Below are 14,158 nucleotides of genomic sequence, written 5' to 3'. Positions count from 1 at the left end.
AGCAGCAAAGGCCCCGTCCTGTGCGTAGCGCTGAAGTCAGGCAGCGGACGCGGCGCGAGGGGAGGGTCGCTTTTAAAGGGCCAGCTGCGGAAGGAAAGTTGTGCGGAGAGTTTCTGTTAGGTCCTGTCAGAGGGGTATAGAAACGGCGCCTCGCCTTTGGTGGGCTGTGGGGAAGGGGGGCGGGAATAATCCCAGGAGCCGCCGGCCGCAGCCATGGAGCAGGCAGCGCCCAAAAGGTAACGGCCGAGGGCCTCCCCGGTTCCCGAGAGGCCGCGGGAGCGGGCGGGGGCGAGGTTTATTTTGGGCGCAAGGGAGGAGGAGGAGGAGGAGGAGGAGGCCAGGCTAGGCCGCACCGCGCAGCTCCCGGGCGCCTCCCTTGAGCGCTCCGGCTCCTGGATCCCGGGGAGGCTTCCCGGTGGATTCGTCCCCTCTGGCCACCATTTCCTCCCCGCATTCCCCTGCTGCCAGGCCTCCCTCTGAGGAGGGATCCTGAGTGTGTGTGTTTCAAATGTACACTTCCCACCTCTTAAAGACATCTATTATAGCATTAGCTAAGCGTCGATGGACGCCCCATCATTGCCACAGTTTTGCTGTGTGAATGCGTGTAAATACACGTGTACATTTTCCCCTCCCCCAAGCCGCTGCCCCATGTGGGAAAGCAGTGGATGCCCCATCATGTCTGTTAAACACACACAGACACACAGACACAGACACACATGCACACTTGCCCACTAAGAGGCATGATGGCCTGGCTCATGCCTTCCCCAGATCTCTGTGCCTTAGAGTGGCACAGGTTTGGGTTAATGTTTCCAGGTAGGCACTAGTAACGTGGGATGTGTACTGCTTGCCTTCATAGCAGGAATTGTGGCATCTCCCCCCTTTGCCATTCTTTTACTATGCCGCTTGTGGGTTTGACAGTTTGGTTAGAGGACATTAAGACATGACTGGTTTGCACTGGGCCAGTCTGATGACATGCCCCCTCGGTGTATATAGTCTTCATAGTCCCAACAGAGGGATAAAGACCCCACACGTGGTCCCATCTGTAGTTTGTGTAGGAGTGGGGCAGAAATTAATTTCTCTCTCATACTTGCATGTACGCCACCCACTTTAGACCTCCCTGCCGGTTCTTCCCATGGGGCAGAGAGAATGTTGCATTTTTCTGAATGTCCTTCCTTTGGTCCCCTTGGAAGAGGCTTGCTGAAACCTGTGACCTGTATCTTAGTGAAGGGGTGTGGGAATAGAAGTTTGGGGAATTGCGGCTTGTCTGCATTATTACAAATCTTTCTGGAAGTGTGTGTATGAAACAGACAATGGCAGTAGGTTCTGGCTCATTGTCAAGAACATGCTTCAATTTAGGCTATTGGATTTCGTTTACTCAAGTTATGGATTTAGGACAGAGTGCTAAATTGTGAGAAATGAAATCCCTGAAGGGACGGCATCTATTAAAAAAAAACGGTTTTGGGAATCTTGTAATACACACAACTTATTTTATATTTGAAAGATTATAGGAGGTAAAAACATACATACCCTAAAAACTATGTTTATTGGTATATTACTGTATATATTACCTCATTGTATCTGTGCTAATCTGTTGGGTTGGGTAGATAATGATCTCAAGCTTCCCTTTCCAGCATCTACATAGGAAGCAGACTGTAGGTGTTCTGAATGCCCTGTTATGTGCACTTTCTGAGGATGTATTGAATTTTCAAGTTGACCAGGACTAAAAACAGATTATATATTTTTTCCTGTAATTGATAGATAATAAACGTCTGTCATATTTTTGGGCTAGGGAGATGCTGATTTTAAACTGTATTCAGACAATTTCCTAGCTGTTTTTTTAGTCCAATATTGGCTACTTGGATGGCTAGTTGCTGTCCACAGATAGTATTTCCCATCACCTGCTTCCTGATCTCTTTAATGCTAGGGATTGGCGCTAGAACCTTCTGCATGCAAAGTATGTGCTCTACTATTGAGCTATGTTCTTTCCCCAACATTAAATTAACAGCTGCAAGCTTAAAGTAACTTGCAGCGGAAAGAGGTTCAGTGATGGCTGGTGCTGTGATCCACACATGGCTAGCAAACCCACTTTGCAATCATAGTAAGGTATGTTAGGGCTGCCAGCATTGATGCTGTTATTGTGAGAAGGCAGCCTTTTATTTAGCAACAACTTGCTTGGTAGCCATTGGTGACTAGAAGTTTTATGCAGGCGAGGAGCAGACTGACAGAGGAGAGATGGAACATTTTGTTTCCCCTTCCCTTTTCATACAGTGCTACCTTGGGTTACAGACGCTTCAGGTTACAGACTCCGCTAACCCAGAAATAGTAGAGCAGCTTCAGGATGAGAACAGAAATCACGCGGCCGTGGCGTGGCTGCAGTGGGAGGCCCCATCAGCTAAAGTGGTACCTCAGGTTAAGAACAGTTTCAGGTTAAGAACAGACCTCCGGAATGAATTAAGTTCTTAACCTGAGGTACCACTGTACTTGGTTTCTGTGCTAGCCATGGAAGAAGAAAAGCCCTTTCCTGGAATATTACTAGCCTCTTGGCAGTTAAGCTTGCTATGGTTTAAAAGTAAATGAGCAGCATGCTGGTGCATGGGGAGAAATCACAGCTGCTTCTCTTCCACTCCTGTGCTAAGCCATGGCTAGGCTTAGCATTATGTCTGAACCTGGGCTTGTGGTTTGTCTCTCTGTAAAGAAACCATGCACTGTAAGCAAGATTTGTTACTGGCTTACATAGGAATGGTAGATGTGGTTAGAATTATATGCAGTATAAAGTATTTTCATTTTATTTGGGGTAGAATTTGAGATTGCACCTCTTTATATTATCTTTACTTTTCAATGTGTTGTGTTATTTTACAATTGCAATGCTTAAATTATTAATCTTCAAGAAGTTTTTTTGTAGTTCATGCCTTTTTTCATCCATAAGCTTATATAAACTTCGATTCAAGGATTTTTTTTTACATTTAGGAAGAAAATATTCATTCCTGGCTTTTGTAAACATGAGAACTGCCTATGATTTCCATATATATTCTCTTCTCTTCCTATGTTTTTAAATTAAGGAAGCTGTTTGTTTTTACATGTGGTTATAAATATTCAAGTATTCGTAAGCAATTTGTTCTGCTGTAGACTAGTTTTCTTAACTCCATTTCTTGGGTCAGATGCCACTTTTAATTTAAAATGAACATGGGCCAGCAAATGTCTGCAACAGATCCTTGTAGTGAGCATAGAGACAGCACAGCAATTAATGGAAATTCCCCAGCTTCATTTAGAAACTAAATACAGTTTATTTTAGACTAACTTTGGCATGTAGGCTATGTTAAAAACTTCTCCCGGTTTGCATACTTTCATGTGCTGTATAAAACACAGTTTGGCCAAAGCAGATTCAAAGGATCAAATATACAAAATGATTCCCCCAAGCAAGTAAGAAGAATGAAGTTGGGTTGTAAGAAGAGGTCCAGAATGATTCCTTGGGCTCTAGTCATCTGGCAAGTCATTCCGTAAGCCTGACAGAAAAATGGGGAAATCAATGCTACATTGGACCCAGTTCTGTATGAACTGCATCAAATATATTGCAACTTCATAGAATAGATGCGGGTGGCGCTGTGGTCTAAACCACTAAGCCTAGGGCTTGCCGATCGGAAGGTTGACGGTTTGAATCCCCGCAACGGGGTGAACTCCTGTTGCTCGGTCCCTGCTCCTGCCAACCTAGCAGTTTGAAAGCACGTCAGAGTGCAAGTAGATAAATAACTACTGCTCCGGGGAGAAGGTAAACGGCGTTTCACCAGAAGCAGCTTAGTCATGCTGGCCACATGACCCAGAAAAACTGTCTGCAGACAAACGTTGGCTCCCTTGGCCAGTAAAGCGAGATGAGCGCCGCAACCCCAGAGTTGTTCGCGACTGGACTTAACTGTCAGGGGTCCTTTACCTTTACTTTTTTACCTTGGTTCTCGAACTGAATTCGTTCTGGAAGTATGTTCGACTTCCAAAACATTAAAAAACCAAGGCACGGCTTCTCATTGGCTGATTGGCCCCGGAAACAATGCTAACAGCCAAAACGGATGTTCGGCTTCTGAAAAACATTTGTAAACACTTACTTACTTCCGGGTTTGCGGCATTTGGGAGTCAATTTGTTCGTCAACTAAGCCATTTGGGAACCAAGGTACCACTGTAACTCAGCTGGAATTTTTTGTTGTGTGAATTTGAATCTGCTGCTTCCCAAGAGGTGCAAGGTTTCAGAACCACCCCTTCCACTGGTAAAATAATGTAGGTTGTTAAAATAGGCACAGTGCCGTATAGTCCTTATGTGTGGTGCTTTTGTAGTAAGAGATAAGGATATTTTCTTCTTTTTGAAGAGATGAGGTATTGAATCTGTGACAAATGAATTTCTTCAAGTCAATATAGTGAGTGTTAGGTTGATTTTCCAGACCTGTATATAATTTTATATATTAAAAGTCCCAAAGCTATTTACGATATATATAATACAACAAAACACAATAAAATTTATTAAAGAATGCAGAAATTCAGTTCAGTAACAATTATAAAAGCACCCAGATGTGGGATTTGGGCCCTGATCATGTTACTTTTTTACATGTAAAATCCTCTGCATACGCTTATAGAATATTAATATGTGAATACAGCAAAGATTTGTTTGTGAAGTGTGTTATATGGCATACTGATTAAAGAGCTGTGATTGGTTTTTGCAGCCCCCAAATAGTATAAAACTGAGGACAACCATGGTTTTTAGGAAGCTGCCTTATATGAGGTTATATATATGAGGTCCACATAGCCCTTGTACAGTGGTACCTCTGGTTACGTACTTAATTTGTTCCGGAGGTCCATTCTTAACCTGAAACTGTTCTTAACCTGAAGCACCACTTTAGCTAATGGGGCCTCCTGCTGCTGTCGTGCCGCTGCCGGACAATTTCTGTTCTCATCCTGAAGCAAAGTTCTTAACCCGAGGTACTATTTCTGGGTTAGCGGAGTCTGTAACCTGAAGCATATGTAACCTGAAGCATATGTAAACCGAGGTACCACTGTACTATGCATGGTAGTGACTCTTCCATCACCACCTGGAAATGGCAGGGATTGACTTGATGCATGCAAAGCATGTGCTTTGGTAAAGAGCTCCATTTATCACCAACTTAATCGTGAAGTGGCCCTGATCTGCTGTCCACTAGACCACACAGGCTCTCATGAATTATTTTAAATTTTTTGTCCATTACTGCATATCACACATGTGAATGAACGGAAATAGTGTTCCTTAAATAAAACGGCAAAGTAAATGTTAAATTTAAAGGTTTGGATGCAAAAACTGTGAGTAGTTGGATAAAATGTTCTGTTGCTGTTCCATGGACTTTTGTATTAGTAGAGCATACACTATTGCAGCCTGGGAAAACAAACATTGCTATATATTAGGGTAGAAATCCTTGAGCATCAAGAGACAATTGCAGCTTGGTTGGCTGGTAGCCAGCTTGGAATGGTAACACACTGGCAATAATCGGCAATCCTTTTCCTTTTTTAAAATCAAAGCACCATGTTGTGATAAGATTGCATTGTTATGTGGGCAGGACTGGCTAGTATTATAGAAGAAGCATCTCAGCTCTTTGTACTTTTTCTGAATGTTCATACATCTTATACAACTTGCAAGGGGATTTCAGGCAAAATTTTCATTGGTTGATTTCTTCAATTAGCTTCGTTTTTGATCAACTTAGCTTCCTGATTTCATGAGGGAACTTGCAATACAGAAGGCAAATATCTGCGTTGGTGACTTAGTGATGCATGTACATGAAAGGGAAATGATACCAATGGGATGACTGTTCTTCTGTCTTTGCTTTTTCCTTGAACAGATGTTTCTTCCTCCACTGCTGCCTCCTCAAACCAAGACCCCTACTGTACAGTTCCTTTCCATGTTTAGCCCTCATTCAACTCCTTAACACATGAAAACCCTAGTTCTCATTTTAAAACCAACATAAAAGATTAACTGGATGTACACGTTTAGAGCTAGCTAGTTTCTGGTCATCAGTAAACAAAGTTGTGGTGCAACTCTGTAGCTCTGTACTATTATTGTACTAGTTTTTTAGTTGTCATCTTTCTCACCCCCACCCCCGCTCTTATGAAGCATGAAAGCAGACTACAATTTCCTCATCTTAGATTGGGAGGGTCTCCCCACTCCGAACATTTGAATTTGAATTTCTGGTGGTAACTAAGACTCATCTGGCAGCTGCTTCAAGTGTTCAGTTTAATCAGTTTACAAAATAGGCTCTCACCTTTTCTGGGACTGGAAGTATAACATTAAGATACTCACAGAACAGGGCTGGAGAAAATATTGAGATTGAACTGTTCTGTCCTGCGTGTCCAGAACATGAATCTTTTGTAAGAATTGAAGAGCAGAGGAGGTTCTAGAACTTCTGGGTATGAGGTTAGACAGACTCAGTATAATGCCTTTCTGTAGAGCATACAGTGGTACCTCTGTTTGCGAACGGGATCCATTCTGGAGGCCCGTTCGCAACATGAGCAGAACGCAACCCGGAGCGGCGTGTCTGTGCATGTGCGGGTCATGATTCACCACTTCTGCGCATGCGCGTGACATCATTTTGCACATCTGCGCATGCGCGAGCAGCGAAACCTGGAAGTAACCCTTTCTGGTACTTCCGGGTCACCGCAGGACGTATCCTGAAAGAACATAACAGGAAGCGGACGTAACATGAGGTGTGACAGTATTGTGGTTCTTAACTGTTGTCTAGTCATCAGCAGGAGCACATGTCATGCATGAAAGTCTCATGAGGCTGGCATGCACTGGTGTGCTGATAAGAACTTAGAATTAAACAGTAGGAATCTAATCATTAAACAGCATTGCAAGCAAGTTCCAACATCTCATTAGCCTATACACTCTCCCAACCCACCCACACATTCCTGTGTGCCCCACGTTGGGAACCATGGATCTAGGGGGTGTGCAGGGGAAGAGAAGGAGAAAATGTTCTGTTGCACAAGGAAAAATCCTTGCATATTTGCACAGTGCTTTGTTGAATACGACCCAATGAATCTACAATAAGAAATAGCAAATCACTAATTTTTGTTTATTTAAAATATTTCTTATAGCAAACTGAAAAAGCTAAGCGAAGACAGCTTGACTAAACAGCCTGAAGAAGTATTTGATGTATTGGAGAAGCTCGGTGAAGGGTATGTATTACTTTATGTGCTGCAGAGAGGTGGGATGGTTGGGAAGACTCTAAACAAAACATCGCACAAACACAGACAAGAATAGTACAACTGACTTAGAGCTGGAAAAGCTTCTTTATTTGGACTAGTGCCCACAGCCAAGAAATATTTTGGAGCTGTGGGAAAGCTCCATATTACCCATGTGAGTGGAACAATGCTCTGATACGGATTTAAAAATAAAAAATAAAATGAAAACACGATTTGGTGATTTTGAGTGGAGAAGGGGCTAGTTATCTTTTCTCCTGTTAGCCATGCTTATGTTCCAGATTGCATTTCTTCTTCCTCCATCCCCACAACTCTTTTCCTTCTAAACAGGTGTTTTGCCCCTTAAGTCAACTTCTGTTTGCTGTCATAGCTGAAGCTGCCACTATGTGACCTCCCTATCCTCCTTTCTCTTTCAAACATCAACAAGACCTATTGCAGGTTAACTAGCATTTCTCACAGAGCAAGGGAATATGTTAATGCTCACACTCTACTGCAGGCATAGGCAAGCTCTGCCCTCCAGATGTTTTGGCACTACAATTCCCATCATCCCTGACCACTGGTTTTGTTAGGTAGGGATGATGGGAGTTGTAGTCCCAAAACATCTGGAGGGCCGAGTTTGAGGAAGCCTGCTGTACTGAAAAAGCATTGACTGAGGCCTGTTTCACTGGCAGCAATTTGCTATGTGGGTGTCGGTTCCATTTAAGAAAATGACGTACTTCCTAAAATCAGGGAATACTATTGAGATCTTTATATTCATTACTTCTATTGCACAATTCTGTGGTTGCTCCCCATTTGTGGAATCCTCTCCCTAGGAAGGCTCTCCTGGCACTTAAGGCACCAGGCGGAAACATGCCTCTTCTCCCAGGCCTTTGGCTAATTAAACAATCTATGGCTTCTTAAACTGTGTGTGTGTGTGTGTGTGTGTGGGAGGGCTTATTGCTTTTGTTTGTTACTATGCTGTGCATTTTTATGTTTTTGTATTGTAAGCCACCCTGTGATCCTCAGATAAAAGGCAGTAAAGAAAACAAACAAACAAACAAACAAACAAACAAACAAACAAACATTTAAAGCCAGGGCATCCTGTTTTAGAGGCGTGTGAAAATGAAGCCTCTACAATGAACAAATGTGGCTTTTGCATTAACTATTTATAGGTTGGTTTGAATGAACTGCAATTTTGTTATTCAGAGCTTAAATTAGTTGGAATCTGTTTTCTTTTCTAGGTCTTATGGGAGTGTATTTAAAGCCATTCATAAAGAATCTGGGCAAGTGGTGGCAATTAAGCAAGTCCCTGTTGAATCAGATCTGCAGGAAATTATTAAGGAAATTTCTATAATGCAACAATGTGACAGGTATGTAGTACATACTTATTGTGAGAGCTCTTCTGTCTTTTTTTTTTTTTAATGCCTACAATATTTGATAGTGTAAGTTTGAATCTGCTGAGAATTTCAAGCTGAAGTTCAAAGTCTACTTTAAAGTCTTCACAGTTCAGTTATGAGAAATGTGGATGTTTTATTGGGTTTTTAATCTTGCTACACGCCTTTCCTACCTACTGGCTAATGCAGCTGGGCGAGTGGAAGAGGACTGATGCATCCTTTCTTCTTTCTTTGAAGTATTTTTATGCCTTGGTACTGACTCTGGTGCCCTGACAAAGCTTGATCATGTTTCATGTTCGTTATTTATTTATGCATAAATTACTGTATTGCTGAATGAAGGAAAAATATTCTCAAAGGCTATATGCACAAAAGTGCAAAGATCAAAAGAACATAGAACAAAGTTGCATGGTAGGGTAGAAATGTGTAAACAAAATTGTTTTAAGCTGACTTCTAAGGCTGAACACAGAGGACCCCTGTCTAATATACAAAAGCAATGAATTCCACAGTTCATCTCAGAATTGACACCAGGTAGTTACATTTCAGGTTAGATGCAATGTAAATATTGGAAAGAAACGAATAGTGGACCAATTTGTTTATATTTAAAGAAAGGTTTCCTTGAAGAATGCTGTTTAGCACAGCAAGTATGGTGATGTATGAATACATAAATACTGTCTAGGAAACTTGCTTGTAGGGTGGTCAACAAAAAATCCCAATCTCCCTTTCCATTCATCAGTGATATAGTGGGGTCCACTACGCCTCATTTGTGGTCTTCCTTGGTAGTGGGTGTCTCTGTTTTTGAGAGGGCATTGAATAGATTTCCTTGGACTAAGAAGCTGGAAATATGTCTGGAGTAGTTTGAGCAAAGAGGATATCCTCCTTCAAATAAATGTTTACAGTCTGCCCTATCTCATGGATTGAGAGCAGCTCGTATCTTGGTGTAGGCTCCTGTGTTTGAATTTTTCTTCAGCTGCTTTGAGGATTCTATTTAGCTAGCAAGGGCAAGGCAGACGAGCCAAGCATCAAGATGCTGGAACTCCTTTAAACTATACTGCAGTTATTCACTGGTGATGAGAGCCTTGGTTTTTCAGATGAGGCAGTAAGAGGGATTAAGTGGGGTTTCCATCCATGCAGAAGGTTGGCAGTGATAGGTAGATAAGGGTGTGCCCTTAGTAAAATATTTGTAAATCACTCCCTTGTAAAATATTTGTGTGGAGAATACCTCCCTTTCTTTAGAGGCTTGCTTTTTTATCAGCGAAGATCTTTATGGACAAATGCAAATGCCCCAAAACACACAGTAGTTAAAGTAAGACTAACTGACCTGAATTAGAAGATTGCAAGAATGTTGCTCAGCTCTAAATATTTAAATATCATATATACTTCGGCAGGCTTTTATCATTTGTTTTTATTGCAGTTTGTTAATCTTTAGTGTAAGGTCTTCAGAATTTGTTATGGAGATTGTCCCAAAATATTGTATCCTAGGAATAGCACAATTGTAAGGGGCAAGGTTTAAAGTCTGTCATATATCGCTGATAAGGATGAAATGGGATTTTATGATGTATTTATTCAGAGTTTGGTAGATCTCCGGGTTGGATTTGGATGGAGATGTCCTGTTGACACTGATATGTCAGTAGTAGTTGTTGTGCTTAACTCAGTAGTGGTGAGAGATAAAAGTTAAGCACTAAAATCTAGAGGCAACGAGAGCTCCTTGACCTAGGGAGAAAAGGAAGTCTTAAACTCTTTTAAGCAAAGTCTTAAACTCTCTTAAGCAAAGAGACTAATGCAGCGTGGTGGCACTATGTATTTAAAATTCCTAATTAATGGAGATAATTTCCGTATGAATAGATTGTAATATTGTCTTGTATGTTCAAATACATATTTAATGGGGCTTTTTAGATACAGTTACCTTAATCAGGTGACATTTAATATAGTGCAGAAGCAGGTGTCTGTAAGTGGATCGCTTGCTGCTTGGGAGTATGAATAAAAAAGAGGGGTTACATATGAAGTTCCCCTGGGAATGAATATGTAGCGCCAAGCAAATGGTTGCCATTATCCATGCTCATGCTTTTAACCAACAATTTGGCTGGCAAGCATGAGCAGTAAGATGTAGATTGGGGGCAGGAACATATTGGCTTGTATCTAACCGTTGGTGTTTTGTGAGCTCAAGGGCTTTTGATCCAGTGAAGGTGTCCATTGATGGAAGAGGCTTGGGAGGTGATTTTTGCTAATTTTCCCCTCCCCTTGTAGCCTCCATTGTCCCTGAAAATTTGTTATGAAGGGTTGGGGGACCAACCAGAACAGATTTTTCTGGGATCTGCTGGGGAAACCAGAATTAGGATTATTTTTCTTCTCTTCTAGTTTGGTATGTGACATGGGTGGGGAACATTTTTCAGCTTGAGGGCCACATTCCCTTCTGGGGGCCTTGGAGAATGGAGCTGGGAGAAAAAGTGGGTAGAGCAATGACTATGATTTGTACCTTCTACCCAGTGCTTTTTTCTGGGGGGTAAGCAGGTGTACGCATACCCCTAAACATTTATTGAATCTTTGTCCTTTGTCCAGTATTTATTTTTCCTGATTTGAACTATAAAATGGTGATTTTCTTGAGTCAAAATGAGAGTACCCCTAAACATTTTTAAAGAAAAAAAGCACTGCTTCTACCATAGGCTAGTTTCTGCAGTCACATGACCCTCTCTGTTCGTCATCTAGGCAGGCAGGCAGGCAAGTAGGCAACTTTATCAGAATTCAAGGATTCATTCTGGCCAGGCAGAAACACTGAAGGAGGCTTGTGAGGTGTGTGGCCTCTGGAGAAAATCCTGAGGGCTCGAGAAATGCTTATAGAGAGGCCTAGGAGGCCTGAGTGTGTGACTTTTTTATTCATATACAAAAATGGCGAGCGGTTATCTATTTTGCAAAGGACGCAGGTGGCGCTGTGGTCTAAACCACAGAGCCTAGGACTTGCTGATCAGAAGGTCGGCGGTTCGAATCCCCGCGATGGTCCCAGCTCCTGCCAACCTAGCAGTTCGAAAGCATGTCAGAGTGCAAGTAGATAAATAGGTACTGCTCCGATGGGAAGGTAAACGGCGTTTCCGTGCGCTGCTCTGGTTCGCCAGAAGCCGCTTAGTCATGCTGGCCACATGCTGTACACTGGCTCCCTCGGCCAATAAAGCGAGATGAGCACCGCAACCCCAGAGTCGGCCACGACTGGACCTAATGGTCAGGGGTCCCTTTACCTATACCTATCTATTTTGCACTCTTAATTATTAGCACGTGCACTAACATCTTTAGTTCTGTTTTCTAAATCCTATCATAAAACTCAGGCAGCTGCTTGGAAAAATGATACCAAGCTCTGATTCTAGCAAAATTTATCCTGGACACTACTGCTTCTTAATATTCTTGACGGTTCACATCTGTATGTTGATAACCCATGTTTTTGTGTTCAGCCCTTATGTTGTCAAGTACTATGGCAGCTATTTTAAGAACACAGACCTGTGGATTGTTATGGAGTACTGTGGAGCTGGTTCCGTCTCGGACATAATTAGATTACGTAATAAAACGGTAAGTGTTTAATTATTTTTTATAAAATATTGTTACTTTTGCAGTTGTTTGCATGCCTAAAAAAAGTGTTCCCAACAAAGATTTATTTACTTGAGGAGGATGTTCATAAGGGCCCCATGCTTTCCCTGTTTACTTTAATATTAGTTGTTAGTGATAGTGATTCTCCTGCTGCTGTTTAAAGTACAATAACATGCCATGACAGAGTCTAATAATCTTTTCAGACCATGTCTAATAAAAATGTAAGAATTTTATGAAAGGGAAATATGATTTGTCCACTGTTTTTTTCAGAGAACCACAGACTTAACCTTGGTAAATCATATTACTAGTATATACCAACATGTCAGAGGAGTAAGGCTGAGTCTCTTGGGTTGCTGGAATATGAAGCAGCCCTGCATCAACCAATCTTCATGGCTGTTTATAAGGAAGAAGATATTCTTTCTCTTTTATGTGGTGTTCAAGCTGTAGAGGACATTAAAGTAAAAAACCGTATTTGTGGGCTGGTAGGAACATGAACTGGGATGCATAAAGTAGGAATTTGAGTCTGAGAAGCTGATGCTCAGTCAGTGGTTGTGATCCTGACTCAGGAGGGTCATGGAAGGGGCAGACTGGCAAGAGAGGAAACCCTTTGCTGGCAAGGAGCTGCAAGAATTGGCTGCTAGGATGAGGGTGCAAATTCAGTTGTATTTATAAGCTGATGTTCATTATTAACATTAACATTTATATTTATTGCCAGGCTGATAGTTTAAAAGTTTAAAGATCATAAACTTTCAATGAACAGATTCTGACTGTAGTTCATAAGCTATTTGGCTCTTAGACCTTTGCTTTTAAATGTGAACTTCACTGGAAAAAAACACACGCATTACATTTGGATGTCAGTGCTTGTTCTTGAGTTCCAGTCATAGTTAGGAGAAAAACAAACCACGGACCTGAGTTCCTCTGTCAGGACCTGCTATCTACCATTAAACCATGGTTTATTTAAAACAATGGCTTATTGTTACACATAAACCAGACCTGTATCTGGTTCAGAATGATAGTTTTGACTTTTCTCCTCTCTTTATTCTCTTTAAAATTATTTGATATGGTAAAATACAAAATCAGTTTGTCCTTTCTTTCCTATTGCTAATTATCCATGAAGGAAATAATGAAACCATTAGAAAATACCTAGTAGAAGTAAACTCAGTGCCAACAACTTTAGTTTAGTCAAGAATTTCATAGAATCATAGAGTTGGAAGGGACCCTGAGGGTCATCTAGTCCAACCCCGGGCAATGCAGGAATCTCAACTAAAGCATCCATGATAGATACCCCCCCCACCTCTGTTTAAAAACCTATAAGGATGGAGAGTCCGCTTGAGACATGCTTGAGTGTTGTGGGAAGAAAGAGAGAAAACGATGGACTGGCTGGTTTATGTTTTCGTATTTAGAAGCACATATATTATATCCAAGGACGCAGGTGGCGCTGTGGGTTAAAGCCTCAGCGCCTAGGGCTTGCTGATCGAAAGGTCGGCGGTTCAAATCCCTGTGGCGGGGTGCGCTCCCGCTGCTCGGTCCCAGCGCCTGCCAACCTAGCAGTTTGAAAGCACCTCCGGGTGCAAGTAGATAAATAGGGACCACTTACCAGCGGGAAGGTAAACGGCGTTTCCGTGTGCGGCTCTGGCTCGCCAGAGCAGCGATGTCACGCTGGCCACGTGACCCGGATGTGTCTCCGGACAGCGCTGGCCCCTGGCCTCTTAAGTGAGATGGGCGCACAACCCCAGAGTCTGTCAAGACTGGCCCGTACGGGCAGGGGTACCTTTACCTTTTACCTTTATATTATATCCATCACAAGGAATTGGAGCTTAGAAGTCAGACTGGCTTTGCAGCATACATATGACTAGGAATGACTGAGCCTCTTCTCACATTTCCAGTGATATTTCTTCTATATAGCTGTCCATGGATATGTCCTCACAGACTAGTGTTTCCTAAGTGCAGCCACCAGAATCAGTGTGATTGTGAGCTCAATCCTGTGCTCCTGTGTCTTGGAGGCCGTGTGC

General features: G+C 42.2%; 1 protein-coding gene across 3 annotated transcripts in view; it reads left to right on the top strand.

Annotated features, from left to right (window-relative positions):
• The window catches only part of STK3 (serine/threonine kinase 3), a 116,492-nt gene continuing 102,334 nt past the window's right edge, over window positions 1-14,158 (top strand). For 2 of the 3 annotated variants that reach the window (XM_079984738.1, XM_079984739.1), the window contains exons 1-4: window positions 1-236; window positions 7,099-7,179; window positions 8,424-8,552; window positions 12,014-12,128. In XM_079984738.1, coding sequence (XP_079840864.1) covers window positions 214-236; window positions 7,099-7,179; window positions 8,424-8,552; window positions 12,014-12,128 — 348 coding nt within the window. In that variant the 5' untranslated portion in view covers window positions 1-213. The remainder of the gene's footprint in view (window positions 237-7,098; window positions 7,180-8,423; window positions 8,553-12,013; window positions 12,129-14,158) is intronic. The other variant, XM_079984737.1, reaches the window with a different exon arrangement.

The sequence above is a fragment of the Podarcis cretensis genome (assembly GCF_951804945.1).
Source record: "Podarcis cretensis genome assembly, chromosome: 7".
Taxonomy (NCBI): Eukaryota; Metazoa; Chordata; class Lepidosauria; order Squamata; family Lacertidae; genus Podarcis; species Podarcis cretensis.
This window is presented reverse-complemented; position numbering and strand designations above follow the sequence as displayed.